At 36.4% G+C, this 18634-nt stretch overlaps 1 protein-coding gene across 2 annotated transcripts in view; it reads left to right on the forward strand.

The window, feature by feature from the left end:
• The window catches only part of NUP153 (nucleoporin 153), a 57355-nt gene that overhangs the window by 32275 nt on the left and 6446 nt on the right, over positions 1–18634 (forward strand). For both annotated transcript variants that reach the window (XM_021712659.1, XM_008058665.1), the window contains 6 exons: positions 2457–2582; positions 4634–5251; positions 8422–8616; positions 11425–12309; positions 14738–15088; positions 16620–16892. In XM_021712659.1, coding sequence (XP_021568334.1) covers positions 2457–2582; positions 4634–5251; positions 8422–8616; positions 11425–12309; positions 14738–15088; positions 16620–16892 — 2448 coding nt within the window. The remainder of the gene's footprint in view (positions 1–2456; positions 2583–4633; positions 5252–8421; positions 8617–11424; positions 12310–14737; positions 15089–16619; positions 16893–18634) is intronic.

The following is an 18634-nucleotide window of genomic DNA, read 5'->3' on the forward strand; positions in this document are numbered from 1 at the left end:
TGCACTTGGTTTCAAGGTCCTTCCAATTTGTAGTATGTATTAATACTTCATTTTTTTTATGGGTGAATAATACTCTGTTGTATAGATATACTGCAGTTTTTCTGTTTATCCATTGTGAATATTTGGACAGTTTCTACCTTTTGGCTATTGTGAATAGTGCAGCTAAGAACATATGTGTACATATATTTGTTTGAGTACTAGTTTCAGTGCTTTGGGATTATATAGCTGGAAGTGGATTTGGTAGGTCAGTTGGTAGTTCTGTATTTAACTTTTTGAGGACTCTCTAAGCTATTTTCCACAGTAGTTGGACCATTTCACATTCCATTCCCACTAGCAGTATACAAAAGTTTCAGTTTATCCATAACACTTATTTTTTCTCTTTGATGGTAGCCATCTTAGGATATGTAATATGTATCACTTTACATATCCTAGGATGGCTACCATCAAAGAGAAAAAATAATAATATTACTGATGTAGTTTTGATTTGCATTTCCCTAATGCAAATGATGTTGAACTTTTTTTTTAATGTGCTTGTTAACCATGTATATTCTTGGGGAGAAATGTCTATTCAAGTCCTTAGCTCATTAAGTCAGTTTGTCTTTTTGTTACTGAATTGTAAGAGTTCTTCATGTAGTCTGGATATTAGACCCTTATCAGACACATATTTGCAAATGTTTTCTCACATTTGTAGGTTGCGGTTTCACTTTATTGGTAATGTACTTAGATGCACAGAGGGTTTTTATTTGATGAAGTACAATTTTTTCTTATATTGCTTGTGCTTTTGGTGTCATATATAAAAATACATGCCAAATTCATGGTTGTAAAGCTATATTCCCTTGGTTTTCTTGTAAGAGTGTTGTGGTTTTCGTTCTTATATTTAGATCATTGATCAGTTTTGAATTTGTTTTTATGGTATGAGGTAGGTAGGGATAGGTAAGTTGTTTTTGGAAACTATTTTTTAAATTGGCCAACACTAAAAAAAAACTTGGTTGTTTATGAATATAGTTCACTATGAAGAATTTCAAACATTCTCAAAAGTAGAGTGATAGACAGAATCCCCATATACTCTTTACTTCATATAGTCTTTATCTCCAATCTTGTTTCTTCTTGTCTCCTTTGTTCCCTTCCTCTTCTCCCCCTCACACAGAAACACACTTATCAGATTATTTTGAAATAGTCTCAAACATCTCATCTGTAAACAGAAACTTTTCTCTTTAAAAATTAAACCATAAAGCCATTATCATGCTCACAATATACACCTTGTTTTAAATATAAAGATGTTAGTTTGGAACGTATAAAAAGCAAAAGCAATAAATAAAAATCACTCATTTTTCTTTAGATGTAAGCGTTCTAAGTCTTCTGGACTTTCCAAACCACTTTTACTCATAACTGTACTTTTTTTTTTTTGAGTTGGAGTCTCACTCGGTTGCCCAGACTGGAGTGCAGTGGCCGCTCCCGGCCACCGCAGCCTCGACCTGCTGGGCTCCGGCGAACCTTCCGCCTCAGCCTTCCGAGTAGCCGGAATTACAGGCGCGTGCTACCACGCCCAGCTGATTTTTTGGTTTATTGTAGAGATGAGGTCTCACCTGCCCAGGCGGTCTCGAACCTGCGGGCTCAGGCAATAATCCACTCACCTCAGCCTCCCAAAGGCGCGGGATTACAGGCTGAGCCACCGAGCCCGGCTTATAACTATACTTTTAAGAATGATTTTTGTGGGCTGGGCATGGCAGTGCATGCCTGCAGTTGGACATATTTGGGAGACTGAGGAAGGAGGATTGCTTGAGGCCAGGAGTTCGAGACTCAGTGACCTGGGCAGCAAATCTGTGTTTTTATAAGAGAGGGAGAGAAGGAGGGAGAATGAGATGGGGGGGGAAGAATGAATGATTTGTGTCTCCATAAGCATTCTATTGCATTGTGTCACTGTTCTGTAACTTATGTAACCAAACCTTTATTATTAAATATTTTGTCATACAGGTTTTCAGTATTATAACTGAAAGATGTTTTCAAGTATAGTGTGAAATTTTAGAAATGAAGTCAAGTGCTCAGTTGAAAATTACTTTTAAGGTTTTTAAAAATCAGTTTTGTAGACTGTATAGTCAAAATACACATATCATACAGTAGGTGAGCTTGGACATATCCTGTCTCCTGTTTCAGTTTGATGTTCTTGATTATCACTGAATTCATTCAGTTATAGTTTATATTTTTTGACTTTTTCTGGATAGGGGGAGGTGTACAGTATGGGAAATAGTAGCTCCTTGTAATGGCAAATTAACCCTGTATTTTTAAGTTGTTTGTTCATTATCTCTGAATTGCAGTAACTTTTTTCATGAACTTTTAGAAATTGATCCAAAAGGTTAGCTTTGATTTTTTTTTTCCCCTACTATGTTTAATTCAAGAGTTCAATCCTTTTCTTTTCTTTTTTGACATAATATCTTTTACAATTAAAAAAATTACAGCTCAAGCCATCACTGCAGTGAATAGTATAAGTTGTAAGAAGATGATAGATGAAGATTGTGAGGGCCCTTTTAGACCTGCAAAAACCCTGAAAGAAGGAAGTGTTCTGGATGTTCTGAAAAACCCTGGTAAGATAACAACTGCCCTTGAGATCAGAAGTCTTAATTTCAAACTCATGATCTTATTTTAATGTCAATTGTGTTATACTTTAGACTTTTAAAAACTTATAACTAGTTTTGTAGAAGGTTGATTTTTGAATAGAGATGTAACCAGATGCAATTGTTTTGTGAGAAGTAGCTTAGCAGACGTTACTGTTTCTTTAGAACTTAAGGACCCTGTACTAAAATGGAAATCTCTAAGAGGCAAGTATAGAAGGAGAAAGTGAATGACCAATGTGAAATAAGAGTAAATAAGCGGGATGATATATCTAGACATGTTTTCCCTTTATGAGAGCCATGAACTGCCTTCTCAGATCTTTCTCAGTTTGGTATATATGAAACAAGGCCAAGTGGGAAGCATTTGCTGAATTATAACATATATACATAGGGGACAATACTCATGTGAATGGAAACAAAATTTGAAAGCTGGTAGGTAATAATTTGAAGGGAATAAATAGAAATTCTCAAATAGGAATATGTTTTTGGTTTGAAATTTAAGAGGATGTTCACAATTCTGATTGTTATGTGTGTAGTATAAGAATGTAAAGCTTCATAAAATAATCTAATAGTTTGGGGAAATTTAAGCTTACCCAGCAGATGTGTATAATGGGATAGGTTTTTAAAAATAAGGTTGGTTTCTACAGCCGGATTTAGAAGGATTAGGTTTTTCTGGTCCAGCTCTCTCATTTTATAGATCAGTATACCACCTACAGGAGTTTTAGTAGTTCGTACAGTTTTATACAGTTATATTAGACCTCCAGAATGCTTGTATTAGAATTAACCAAGTGGTAGGCAAGCATCGAATGTGTATGGTTTATCTTATTATATATCTGTGACTACACTTTGCATTACTGTCAACCTCTCTCTGCTCCTTCTTGATTTCTTAAATAGGAAAAATTGGGGGGTAATCTTCATCTGGGTGAAATTAGGAAAATCTGAAACAGTAAAGGGAAAAGAAATCTGTAATACCTTGAGATGGTTATTGTTAAAATTTCCAACCTTAGTGATTTAAATTAGCCATTAGCATTAACCATTGTTGACCACTGGGAATAACTGAAGTATGTGAGATTGGTTTGCCCTTAATGCTAAAAATAGCTCTAGGGTGGATTATTTCTTGGTACCATGAGAAAAACTTTAACAACCTTCTACATCTTGTTTCCTTCTAATTTTCTTTTCCTGTGGTGGTTACAACTGGAACTGGCCCTAAGTAAAGGATTAGAAAATAATCCCATGAGTAAAGTCTAGCTTGAGTGAATCCACTTCATGTTAGCAGTTTAGGTAGCACAAAGACTTTGCCCCATTCCATGGTTCTGTCTATATACACCCTTAGTTTTTATAAGAAAGGTATACTTACAGTTTAAAGGCTCTCTTGGATTATATTAGAGATTGGAGGTTTGTGTAAGTGTGTATTTCAGTAGCATGAGCTCTTATTCTATGAGGATATACTGGGTTTTAATCACATATATTTTTAGGCCTTTTCAGAGGATTTGGTGTATCTTTGGGGTTTGTCACTGAACCATTACCATTTTCAAGCTTATATGAGTTTGGTATAATTAAAAATAATCCTTATACCCTGTTGTACTTTGGAGGGGCATCTGTCAAATAATTACAGTTGTACAGCTCAGCTGGTTTTACTGAAGGTAGAGGATACCACAACAATGGATTGTGATTGGACAAAATTCAGAGATGATGGATAATTGAAGTCATTTGGCATAGTCAGTGGAACATTTGAAAGAGTTGAGAGAGGAAGGGTATGAATATACTGTATTTGCGGGAGGGCAGAGTAAACTAGATATTTTTAGAAGAAGGTGATATCCTGTAAATAAAACATTTCGTTTATGTGATTGATAAAAATGATTGCTTAGATGAAAAACAACTAAATAGTCCATCTTACATTGTAGTAACCCTGCAATAAGGTAAACATATCTTTCCCCAGTAAAAATATTTCAGTTAATGCTTTCATTTAGAAAGTTTTTCTAACTTTGTTTTTGTTGTTGTACATGCCCCTTCCTCCATTGTAGGTTTTTCATCACCACAGGCAGACTCTCTTGCCTCTCAGCCTACCACAACAAGCCCGGTAATTTATACAAGACCTGCAATAAGTAGCTTTTCTTCTAGTGGAATCGAGTTTGGGGAAAGTTTAAAAGCTGGATCCTCATGGCAATGTGATACATGTCTACTTCAGAACAAAGTTATAGACAATAAGTGCATAGCCTGCCAAACAGCAAAATTGCCACCAAGAAATCCTGCTAAACAGACTGGAATTGGGACACCAAGTAAAAGTGGCAAAGCAGCTCTTTCTGCATCAGGGACAGGCTTTGGAGACAAATTTAAACCAGCCCTAGGAACTTGGGATTGTGATACCTGCTTAGTGCAAAATAAACCTGAAGCGATAAAATGTGTAGCCTGTGAAACACCGAAACCTGGAACTGGTGTGAAGCGAGCCCTAACGTTGACAGTAGTTTCCGAAAGTGCTGAGACTATAACTGCTTCATCTTCCAGCTGCACTGTGACCACTGGTAGCTTAGGATTTGGAGATAAATTCAAAAGGCCTGTGGGATCTTGGGAATGTTCAGTATGCTGTGTTTCTAATAATGCAGAAGACAATAAATGTGTGTCCTGTATGTCAGAGAAACCAGGTATGTTTATGGCTTTATGGAATAATTTTGCTCATTACTTTAAAGAACATTTTAATTTTTTTTTAAACACTAAAAGTAGTCCTAGTGTTTTAAATATTTTAGATGAGCATTGTCTCTCAATTTTTCTAAACTATCTTGAGAATAAAAATGACTTGTTTGGGACTAGATCTTCATGTGCATTCCCAAGTTGTGTGTACTCCTAGGTTGTGTGTTAGCTAGTCCAGTATATATGGTGACCTCTTTTTTCTATGTAGTTTCTATTAGAAATTTCTTACTCTTCATGATCATCTTCAAAGTTGATTAATACAGATGCTGAAAGATCTTAACCTAGTGCAGTCTTTCTCAAACTTTGTACACAATAGAATATTACTTTGTCTTTTTTTCTCCAAGTAGAATTGAGAATAGCTAGTAGTCATGTTACAGGACAAGTTTCTTTAAGGGGGGTTAACAGTAGTCCTTAATGAAAACACTATAGCTGAATATTGATCTGTTCCTGCATGTTATCTGCCAGAGATATTGCAGTGATAGTAAACTACTGAATCATTAATGAAAAAATTAAATAGGTAGCTAGAAAAATGGAATTAGGTTTGAGGGTTTTTTTTGATTATTCTGTTCAAAGTTGTAAGAATTACTCAAGATTCACATCAGTTTTTATTTAATTCATCTGGAAATAACTCCTCAGTTTTGTAATACCATTATATAATTATATGGTACAGATATATTGTAACATGAATATTAAAGAAAACATTTAAGTATCCTGGGAATTATACTTGCTGTTTTTATTGCATTATTAATGAATGCATAGTTGTATGTCTAATGTATTATCCTAAAAACCCCTTGCATGAGCACTTAAGCCCTATTTCTAATAACTACTGGGCATCTTCATATGAATAGGAATTTAGAATCTTCATTCTGAAATATCTTTGTCTTCCTATCTGTTGCTCCCTCCTTACCTAAACAAAGAAAACCCCTGATGTATTCAGGAGACCAAAATTAATTTTGAGTTAATGGGAGAGTAATAAAACTGTAAGCCTGGAAGTAATTTGTTACATACGAACAAAGGAAGATGGTGTATATTAAAGAAACTCATGTATTTCTTAAGGAACTTGGACTTTATCCTTTAAACGATGAAACATCATTGTTAGCAGAGGAGATGTGGTCACATGTATATTTTTGATAAGTTCCTCAGGCCTTTTGGAGAATGAATTTGAAGCCTATAAAATTTGGAGACTAGAGGATAGATTAGGAAGTTATAGCAATAATATAGGCAATAGATAATGGGGGATATATGCTAATGTAATCAAATAAAGACTAGAGGAATGTAGAATAATGTACAACTGAAAACATACTGATTTTAGCCTGCTGAAGTTGGCATTCAAATATATGTGAGGCTTGTGGATACGGTGGTATGGACTCCTTGAGCTAGAAATACAGATTTGGAGTTTAGTCCATAGTTTTGATATTTGAAGTCATGTGAATAGAGGTTGAATGAGTTGGATGAATGGAGAAGATGGCCTAAAACTGAAGTCAGCTAACAAAGGGAGTGGCAATAATAACACTTTTGAACAGTTAATTCTTTAAAAAAGCAAACAGGACAAACAAAAACTACATAGCACTGGTTGCTTCTGAGGAGGATAGATTTCAAACAAACAAGACCAGAGGTTTCAACAAAAAAGCAAGACATGAGAGGGAGCTTAAACCAGTATAACAGTAGAAGAGTCAAAAGAAGACTGAAATAGATTTGAGAAATATGTAAGGGAGGGGAAGGAGGAGCCATCTAGTCAATCTAACAAGGTGGATAGTAGAATCCCCAACGAAGTAAGAGACTACAGTGATGAAGCTCAGGAGTGGGGGTTGCAAGTGCATATTAGGAAAATGTTTGTTGACGTTTAGAGCCATCAAGTAGATGAGAACTTGTGGGAAGAAGGTCAGCGGACCAAGGATGGAACCCCAGGAAGAAATTTTGTTGGCAAGATGGAAGGGAACATGCATGTAAAATGCAGAGATAATTTAGGTAACTATGGGAATGGTGACAGTTGGAGGCCATTTAAAGAAGTAAGACCAGAATGAATGACTCTACTCTAAATACTATTTCTTCATACATTATGTCTTGCTAAGCCATTCTTCCCATGCCACTTCTCCCACGAACATGCTAGTTTTGCTAAAAGATTTGTCACCTCTGTGTATCCATTTCCTGCCTCTTAGTCATTTCTTCCTTCTTTGCACATTTGTTTTATTTACTATTTATTTATTTTGAGTTGGGAACTCACTCTGTCACCCACACTGGAGTGCAGTGGCATGATCATGGCTCACCGCAACCTTGACCTCCTGGACTCAGGAGATCCTTCCACCTCAGAGTCCTGAGTAGCTGGGACTACAGGCATGTGCCATCATGCCTGGCTACTGTTTTTATTTTTTATAGAGATGAGGTCTTGCTATTATTGCCTACACTGGTCTCGTACTCCTGTGCTTAATCCTCCTCCCTCAGCTTTGCAAAGTGCTGAGATTATAGTGTGACACTTGCTTTTAGATCATTTATCACTTGGTGATGGTGTTACTTTGCTTTATTTTCCCCCTTTTAGATAATGAACACCTTGGAAGTTAAGCAACATTTTATTCATTTTTAATGCCCCCGGAACTCAAATAATGTCTATTAAATGGCTAGCATATAACAGAAGGGTCATGAACATAGTGTCAAGTTGACTTGTAAAGTAGATGATAGGATACTTCTATGCAAAAATGATCAATTCAAAGACAAGTACCTATGCTCTGAAATATTGAAATTAATGTGGTTGTTGGCTATGTATTTTTTATTTTGGATGTTGTCTACAATTTATGTCTTACGCCTTGGTAATGCTTACTATTTGAAGGAATTTTACAAAGATTCTTAAGGAAAATTTAGTTTCTTAGCCTCTAATCTGTGAGCATGATTTTTGTTTTTAACCACAGCAGTTCAAACATTGGGTTAAGAGAGAGCTCACCGCTGAGGAAGGTTAGTGTGAGCTGTTCATTATAAAATTAAAAGAAATCTGAGAGATCTGTCCTATTTTTAAAATGTGCTGGCATTTCTGGCATTTTTCTAGGAAACATTACTAGAAATTGAAATTAGTAGTGTCATTAAGATGTTGACATAATATAAATTAAAACTTTCATGAACCTTTCCCCCTTAGGAAATTCAGTACCTACTTCAAGTAGCAGCACTATACCTGTCTCTCTATCATCTGGAGGCTGTCTAGGATTAGACAAATTCAAGAAACCTGAGGGAAGCTGGGACTGTGAAGTGTGCCTAGTGCAGAATAAAGCAGACTCTACCAAATGTGTAGCATGTGAAAGTTCAAAGCCAGGCACAAAATCTGAGTTTAAAGGTAAGTGATAGTAAAGGGCCTCTTTGTAAGGCCATTTTAAAATTCAGTATTTGCAAACAACTTTAGTGTTGAAATTACTCATACACTATTGAAAATTAATGTAAAATGAGGTATTGTCTTGAGATTTAGGTGCATCTATTTCTGAATTACTGTAAAGTCACAGTAGTTGCTTGTCAGCAGAGAAATATCTTTTCTGCAACTGGATAAAGAAATTTCTTTTGTTATCGAGCCTCAGGTCTTATTTATTTATTTATTTATTGAGTTGGAGTCTCACTCTGTCGCCCAGGCTGGAATGCAGTGGCATGCTCATGGCCACTGCAGCCTCGACCTACTGGGCTCAGGTGATTCGCCTCGACTTTCCAAGTAGTTGAAACTACAGGCACGTGCCACCACACCCGGCTAATTCTTTTTTGATTTATTGTAGATATGAGGTCTTACCAAGTCGCCAAGGCTGGTCTCGAACCCATGAGCCTAGGCAATCCTCTCATCTCGGCTTCCCAAAGTGCTGGGATTATAGGCGTGAGCCACCATCTGGCCTGTTTTTTTTTTTTAAACTGTTAATCCCCTATATGAATTTGTTGACACTTATTTTACTGGAAATTTATACCTCTAAAACCTAGTACAAGTAATACAGGCTTAGGCTTTGGTTTCTAAGAATATATCCCAGCAAAATAACTCTCTTAATGTTTTGCTATGTAAATATAAAGGAAGAACTTCTCAAAGTAATTAATGCTAAACTATCTGGAGGCAAAATTTTTTTGTCTTCATATCCCTGTGTGAAGTATTTTAATCATGTACATATTTCATTCAAAATTTTTGATAAAAGCCAAGAAAGAGAAGAGATTTTAGATCTGAAGGATCAAACAGGTAGAGGTGAGGAAGAGTTTAATCTGAACAATAATAAGCAAGCCTTCAAGGTGAGAATGTGTGGAGATTAAATATCTTAGTGCAACAACTTAGAAATAGTCAAAGTACTGCATGTTCTTAATTATAAGTAGAGGTTAAATAATGTATCCACAGGGACATGAGTGTGGACTCGTAGACATTGGAGATTTGTGGGGGAACAGGAAGGTGATAGATAATGAGAAATTGCGTAATGGATACAATGTACATTATTTGGGTAAAAGATACAACAAAAGCCCAGACTTTAACACTATGCAGTATATCCATGTAGCAAAATTGCACTTACACAGTTTAAATTTTTACAAATTTAAAATAAAAGAGTACCAAGTTGTATTTACTTTGTAATTGCCTTGGACTAGTAGCTTTAAATTTTTTTTTTATTGCAAACCAGAAGTAAGAAATAAACTTTTTATAGTGTGAACCATCCACACGCACAGTGTATTCGTCTACATGATTGAAATACTTGCTTCTGGTATATATAAGGTACCCTGGTACTTTCTGTTTATTCCATTTTAAAAGAAAAATGCTGGTTGCAGCCCACTGAATTAATTGAATGACTAATGAAATACAACTGCCAGTTTGAAAGACACTACATTTGAGTATTTTATTTCATTCTGTAGTTGTTAGTTCATTGTCCTTTTTCATGCTGTTCTCTACTTGTAGTGCAATAATCACGGTGCTTTTAAATATATTGGCACTTTTTTATGATTCTTGTTTTTGAGCCAATTAGTCAAAGCACTTTATTTCTAGTTTCCTCAGCTACAGAAAAACTATGAAACTAAGAGTTTGATCTTGTCAGTATAATATCATTTAACCTTATAAATATTGCCTTAGCTCATGTAATTCTTCTGTTTTTATGATGCTAAAGTTTTTAAATGCTTGAGTAAATAACACATTCACAAGACTTAATGTCAAAAATTGACAGGTCATAGTGAATAGTCCGTCTCTTGCCCCCATTGGTTCATCTTCCAACTTTCCTTTCCCTTCCAATGTATTAAGCTATGGCTAGTTTCTTATAAATCTTTCAAAATTTCTTGATGCCCATCCTAAACAAACATACTCTTCTTCTGTATGTTCTTATTTTATCTTATTAGAAAGAGTTGTATACCATACTCCCTTTCTGTCCTCTTGATTTTGTCATGGATTATCTTGGCTATATCTTTGCTCTTTATTCTTCATTTATAGTTGCTTGGATTTCATAGGGCATTTTGCATGTCTTTGAAGTTATTTTTATTTTTTTGAGTTGAATTCTCACTCTGCCCAGACCTTAGTGCAGTGGCATAATCATGACTCATTGTAGCCCCCAACTCTTGGGCTCAGGAAATCTTCCTGTATCAGCCTCCCGAGTAGGGGTAGCTGGGACTACAGGCACTTGCCAGCACACCCAGTTTCCTTCTTTTTTTTCTTTTGTAGATACTAGGTCTCTCTATGTTGTCTAGGCTGGTCTTGAATTCCTGGATTCAAGCAGTCCTCCCGTCTCAGCCTCCAAAGTGTTAAAACAGAGTCCCAGCTGTAGAATTGCTGGATTGAAAGATATATGTGTTTATAATTTTGGGTAGATATTAACAAATTACTCTTCAAAGGTTTTGTGATAGTTTACACATCTACCTGCAGTGTATAATAATGCTTGTTATTCCCAGTCTCGTCCCCAGTACAAACTTCATTAAACATTTTTGATTTCTGCCAATCTGATGAATTAAAAGTAGCATGTGAATATAGTTGTGAAGATTGAAATATAATTCTCATACTGAATATTAGTCCACCTGGTTCTTGTTTACTGTCACTGGTAATACTCTTCTAAGTAGACCTTTTCAAAGTTATCCCTATGTTATCTTGGCTTTTTTTGTTTTGTTTGATGAATAAATAATTCAGTGTGTGTGTGTGATATCTTTTATGTTTTTGCAGGCTTTTGCACATCTTCCTCATCTTCAAACCCAGTAGCCTCGTCCTTCAAATTTGGTATCCCATCATCTTCTTCTGGGCCTTCTCAGACTTCAGCAAGCACTGGAAGTTTTAAATTTGGAGATCAGGGAGGATTTAAAACAAGTGTGCCATCTGATTCTGGGTCTATAAACCCCACGAGCGAAGGCTTTACATTTTCTAAACCAGTAGGAGATTTTAAATTTGGAGTTTCATCAGACTCTAAATCTGAAGAAGTTAAAAAAGACAGTAAGAATGACAGTAATTTTAAGTTTGGACTTTCTTCTGGTGCAGGCAACCCAGTTTCTTTAACTCCATTTCAATTTGGGGTGTCTAATCTTGGGCAACAAGAAAAGAAAGAGGAACTGTCTAAATCTTCACCTTCAGGCTTTAGCTTTGGGACGGGTGTTACCAATCCCACCCCTGCTGCTACTAACACCATCGTGACCTCTGAGAACAAGAGCAGTTTCAACTTTGGAACCATAGAAACCACGAGTGTTTCAGTGGCTTCTTTCACATGTAAGACATCAGAAACAAAAAAAGAAGAAATGCCTGCCACCAAAGGAGGGTTCACTTTTGGCAGTATAGAAGCTGCTTCTCTGCCATCTGCCTCAATGTTTGTTTTGGGAAGGACAGAAGAGAAACAGCAAGAGCCTGTCACTTCTACTTCCCTAGTTTTTGGGAAGAAAGCTGACAACGAAGAGCCAAAGTGTCAACCAGTGTTTTCCTTTGGGAATTCAGAGCAAACCAAAGATGAGAGTTCTTCAAAGCCCACGTTTAGTTTTAGTATGGCAAAAACATCTGAGAAGGAATCTGAACAGCCAGTAAAGGCTACTTTTGCTTTTGGAGCTCAAACCAATACTACAGCTGGTAAGTAATTAAAATTGAAATTTTGTTAAAATTAAAATTTTTACAAGGAGTCTGGTATCACAAAAAATGCAGCAAGTCAAGGAATGGTTTACACTGAACATAGTTAAGAGCATACAGAACTCTTAATGGGAAGGAGCCTACAGTTTTCACTTTGAACTGATCCAAACCTTCATGGTTCTAATAAAGTTACCTACAGATCTGATTTTTGAGAAATACAGCTCTCTAATGGAAAGCCCACAAGAGTGTACATTTATGTATGTCTTTCTCCATTTTGTTGGGGCTTTTGTAATCAGAATTGGAATCTATTACCTGGGAAAATAGGAGTTCTTACTTAAGCTCATGAAATATTTTCTAATATAATCTTTATGTGAAGGACTTCATTTATAAATAGTTACCGAAAACCAGTCATCATTAGACATTTAAGAAACACAGACCACAAATATAAGATAGAAATGAAATAGAATGCTTAAAAATGGAAAACATGACTTGTTATCATTTTGTAGTCTGAGTACCAGGAAGAACATAGCTGATGATCAGACCAGTAAACAAGAATTTCCCCAAACTCAGTGAAAAAGTACAGAGATTGATCTAAGCTAGATTCACAAGTTTCTTTGGAATAGTAGTGCTTAGAAGCTGAGAACAGTATTTAGGAAAATCAAACAAGTGATGAAGAAAATTTTCTAGATGTAAAGAAGGATGCTGATCTTAAAAATGAAAATTACCTACTCATTGACAAAGATCAGTGAAACTTTACACCAAAGCCAAAATGTTGAATGTTTTCAGATTAGCACTGGACTTCCAATATGCAACATTAAATGCTAAAAACAGGAGAGTAGTGCTTTCAGAATGAAAGTTGTCTTTAACCTAGAATTCTTTTTTATTTTATTTTTTGAGTTGGAGTCTCACTCTGTCACCCAGACTGGAATGCAGTGGCATGTTCCCAGCCACCATAGCCTTGACCTGCTGAGCTCCGCGATCCCTCCACCTCAGCCTTCCAAGTAGAGATGAGGTCTCGCCAAGTTGCCCAGGCGGGTCTCGAACCCGCGGGCTCAGGCAATCCACTCACCTCAGCCTCCCAAAGGTGTGGGATTACAGGCTGAGCCACTGAACCCGGCTCTAACCTAGAATTCTATTACTAACCAAATTTGCTTAAACATACAGGTAAAATATAAAAAAGTGAAAAGAATCAAAAGTTGAACATCTATGAACACTTTTGAATAATAAGTTGGAAACACTCAAACAAAATTAAAATTAACCTTAAAGTGTGGAATTCAGCAATAACTGTGAGCAGTTTGTCAAATAGTTATCTAGAAATGTACAAAAAAATCAAAATTTATACATTATTTGGAAAGGAACAAAAAATGAGATAGGCTCTACTCTAATGAAATTTGATCATGAAATCACTAGAATAAGGTAGACACTCTTAACTAGCCTCCCATTTAGCCAACTTGAAAGTTAGCCAACATGCTCCATTTTCTATAAACTATACTAATGCCCATAGCATACTGTTCCCAGCCTTGGCTAATGTGCAGTATTGGAACTGAGAAATTAAAAGAATAGTTTAAAACAAAAAAGTCTTCAGTTGGAAAGCTGGATTCAGGATCACTATATAAAAAATCAAAAGCTGTCCTTCAAGTTAGCAATAAAATAGTATTTTGTAACATTTCTAATTTATATTTTGTAATAGCAGAACTTGTAACATGCTGAATAATTAAAAGAACATAAAGGGCATACTTGTTCCTGGATGAGAGTATTCCATGCTTCCCTTCTTACCCCAATAATTTCAGTTCTTAGGGAAATTTTTATGAAGTTTGACAAGCTAATTCTAAAATTTACGCTGAAGAGAAAACATGCAAGAAATTTTGGAGAGGAAAGCAGGCACATAGGCATCTTTATCCTACTAATATTAAGCCATAATATAATGTTGTAATAATTAAAATAGTTTAGTGATGATAAAGTCAATGAGAGAAGTGTAAGTATATTAGAAAATTTAGTGTGTCATAAAGACATCATTGCAAATCAGTGCACAGAGGGTATAATGCTGTGAAAAAAGTGGGCTTATACACTTAGATAAATTGAAGTTATTTCACATACTGTAACATAAACTGCAAATCAAACCTGTAAAAGTACAACTATTAATATCCAAACTTGCTACTCAAACACAGTATCCAGTTAGATGGATTTCAGGGATATTTTTGTTTTTATTAGCCTGAATGCTGAAGGCCTTTCTATGAAAGAAAATCTGTTAACTAAAAGGAAAGATGATATACAGGACTTTGTCAAAACTCAATATTAACAGATGTCCATTCAAATCTACTAAAAAATAATCTGTTTTCTAATGCAGTTTTTTAGATTGCAGGCTAAGAACAAGTGCTTTCTGAGACTATTCTTAAGGATTTATGCTTGTTTCTTAATTTATGTCTTACAGATCAAGGTGCAGCAAAGTCAGTTTTTAGTTTCTTGAACACTTCTTCTAGTTCAAGTACACCAGCGACTTCTGCTGGTGGCATATTTGGTAGTTCCACCTCTTCCACCAATCCACCTGTGGCTGCCTTTGTATTTGGACAGGCCAGCAATCCTGTGAGCAGCTCTGCCTTTGGTAACACTGCTGAATCCAGTACATCTCAGTCTTTGCTTTTCTCTCAAGATAGCAAACCAGCAACCACATCTAGCACAGCTACAGCTGTTACCCCGTTTGTCTTTGGTCCAGGAACCAGCAGTAATAATACTGCAGCCTCTGGTTTCAACTTTGGAGCTACAACCACATCTAGCTCTACAGGTAAATTTACAAAAGAAAAAAAATACACATTGTAATTGAATGGGCTTTAATTATAAGTGTGTCATTTCTTTTTTCTTTTTGAGTTGGAGTCACACTGTCACCCAGACTGGAGTGCAGTGGCCCCTCCCGGCCACCGCAACCTCAACCTGCTGGGCTCCGGCGATCCTTCCACCTCAGCCTTCCAAGTAGCTGGAATTACAGACATGTGCTACCACGCCCGGCTGATTTTTTGATTTATTGTAGAGATGAGGTCTTCCTGCCCAGGCGGGTCTCGAACCCGCGGGCTCAGGCAATCCACTCACCTCAGCCTCCCAAAGGCGCGGGATTACAGGCTGAGCCACCGAGCCTGGCTAAGTGTGTCATTTCTTAGCAGATAGCATAGTAGGTTATAACAGAATGACATGATGCATTTAGGTCATTTACACCAGGAATGATGTAATTATTCACTATGTGCAATAATGTACATTTTGTGATCAAATTTAATGTATTTAACTCTTGGGAGCAATTTTTCTAATCTTGGTAAAAGTATATTTAATTTTTTCAAATTTTTTGAAAATGTTAAGCTATAAGTAACCAGACACTGGTGCTAGTTTCATTAGACAGTCCTTGTTATGCAGTATATATACACACCCACACATACGCATTGGGGAGGGGCAAAAAAACTCAGAATTTGTAAAATTTTGTATTCTTACATGTTTAGACTTCACCTTCAAATTACTGTTTGATGTAATACACCAATCAAGATGCTTTTTCCACTGTCCCAAACAGTTTTTGGACTTGTCGATTTTTTATGCTTTTTAGTGCTTCTGCTGTTTTTTGTTTTACCTATTCCACATTGTCAAAATTCTCCCCTTTGAGGACTTTTTTCATCCAAAGAAACAAAAATGGTTACTCAGGGCATGAGCAGAGGAATAGGGAGGGTAGGGCAGGGAGGTCATGCCATTTTTGTTCAAAAACTGCCGAATACTCAGTACTGTCAGTCTGGGCAGGTGCACTTGGAAATCACCCATCTTGAAATGAGCAAACAGGTTGAAAGAATCTCCAAAAGAAATTCACTGAAGCTGAACGCAGTCTCTTCCAACAATGCCAGCTGATACATTGATGCCAATGGGTTTCTAGAACACATACCTAGCAGGGAAGCCTGTCCTACAAGGGGGTCCACCCTCCAAAAAAAAATCCGTGGTTTTTTTTTTGGGGGGGGTGGGTCCCCCTTTGTGTATGCACATAGCATTTGGGAACTTTTGTACATAGGTCACTTTACCAAAAACTGTTGACCTTGAAGGTGAGGACTGGTTTTTGATTCATGTTTTTGTTTAGGTGAATTCTATGTTTCATTAAATATGGTAGAGTTGGAAAAAAATATGGTAGAGTTGTATTCTTAACCATTATTGAAAGTCATATTGATGGAATTTGGGTAGTATGGGAAGAGTCTGAAAAGAAACTTGACATTTGCTTGTGAGTTTACAGAAATTTCTTGAAGATAGTCTCATGTTAGCCTTCACAGTGATTTAAGTGTTTCTTTGGCCTCTAGGATCCTCCTTTGTATTTGGAACTGGACCTTCAGCACCAACTGCCAGTCCAGCGTTTGGTACTAATCAGACCCTAACATTTGGACAAAATCAAGGTGCCAGCCAGCCTAATCCCGCAGGCTTTGGATCTATATCGTCATCCACAGCATTGTTTTCTGCTGGTTCTCAGCCTGTACCACCTACTTTTGGGACAGTGTCAAGCAGTAGTCAGCCTTCTGTATTTGGACAGCAACCTAGTCAGTCTGCATTTGGCGCTGGAACAGCTCCTAATTCCAGTAAGTATGTGCAGTGATGTTCGTATCTATACTTAGGTTTTGTGTTGAAATATTTTCCTTTGAAACCATGCCTGTGTTTTTCTTAATGTCTCATGTACATGGCAGAATAGAGAAGTGTATATTTAGATTTACCTAAAAATAACATTCCCAAGTTTTATGCATTTATAACTTATTAGGGTATTAAAGTATATTTTAAAATGTTATTTCTTACTCTTTGACTTAGGAATGGGATTTATTCAGTCTCATATCTCCTCAACACTGAGTTTTGGGTCTCTCAAGGCTAGATTTGAACTGGCCCTTCTGATTTTCTTTATGATTGGATTTACTCCAGGAAGTTATACCTTACTTCCTGTTCTCTCTCCTGGGACAATCCAGCCGAGTTGTCTTGTGACACTTTCTATTGATACTAACCTGTCCGCTTGACTTGCATATTTAAGGTTTCTGTGACTTTTTTTTTGAGGTAGAGTCTCACTCTGTCGCCCAGGTTGGAATACAGTGGCATGCTCACGGCTACAGCATCCTTGACCTACTGGGCTCAGGCGATCTTTCCACCTCAGCCTTCCAGGTAGCTGGAACTACAGGTGTGTGCCACCACACCTGGCCAATTTTTTCAGTTTATTGTATAGAAGAGTCTCACCAAGTGGCCCAGGCTGGTCTCGAACCCCAAGGCTCAGGCAGTCCTTCACCTCTGCCTCCCAAAGTGCTGGGATTTGCAGGTATGAGCCACCATGCCTGGCCTATGACACTTTTAAGGTGACTAATCATACTGTATTATAGTGCCATCTTTCCTCAAAAATGCACTGTTTGATATTTTTCCAATTTTAAAATATAATCTTATGTAGAAAAGGGTATAAAACATAAATGAACAGTATAATGTTGAAGCAAATGAGTATGTTATACCCACCCGGGAACTTCTCATGTAATATCTTTTTGATCACATTCCTCTCTTCTTTCTCTGCTCTGGTGATGAACACTGTCTTGTCTTTTATGGTAATCACCATTCTTTGTCTTTTATTTAGCTTAACTATTGATACATGCATCTCTAGAAAATATAGTTGTATCTGGTCTTACCTATAGGTAAAGATTCAATTTATATATAAATTGAATCAAAAGATTATATATAAATTGAATCCTACTGTATATAATCTTTTGATTCTTGCTTCTTTCACTCTAAGGTTTTAAGGTCATCCGTGTTATTGCATATAGTTTGTTTATTGTCATTGCCATAGAGTAAATCATTATATGAATATACCACAGTTTATCTATTTGCTGTTGTTGGATGCTTGAATTATTTTTAGCTATTACAAAATGATGCTGTACAGATTCTTGTATATGTACTTTGGGGCACATATCCTTGTTTTTCCAGAGTATATACCTTGCAGTGTGACTGCTGAATAAAATGCTTATATATCTAATGCTTTAGAAGTAATGCAAACTTTTCCTGATGGCTTGTGCAAGTTTATATTCTACCATCCTTGTATGAGAGGTCTTATGATTGGATTCTGTTCAGTGTGTGTGTGTGTTTGTTATTTTTAAAGATTTTTGGCTGCTTTTCAGTTTGGTTGTTTGGCTTTTGCATATGGGTTTGTAAAAATTATTTATGTATTCTTGGTATTGGTACTTTGTCAGTTAATGTATGTAGCAAAAGTTCTCCTGTTTTTGTGATACATATTAACCTTTTTTTTTTTTTTTTGAATTGGAGTCTCACTCTGTCACCCAGACTGGAGTGCAGTGGCCACTTG

This window comes from Carlito syrichta, unplaced genomic scaffold (assembly GCF_000164805.1).
Source record: "Carlito syrichta isolate Samal-C Ts95f unplaced genomic scaffold, Tarsius_syrichta-2.0.1 Scaffold303572, whole genome shotgun sequence".
In the NCBI taxonomy this organism is placed as follows: Eukaryota; Metazoa; Chordata; class Mammalia; order Primates; family Tarsiidae; genus Carlito; species Carlito syrichta.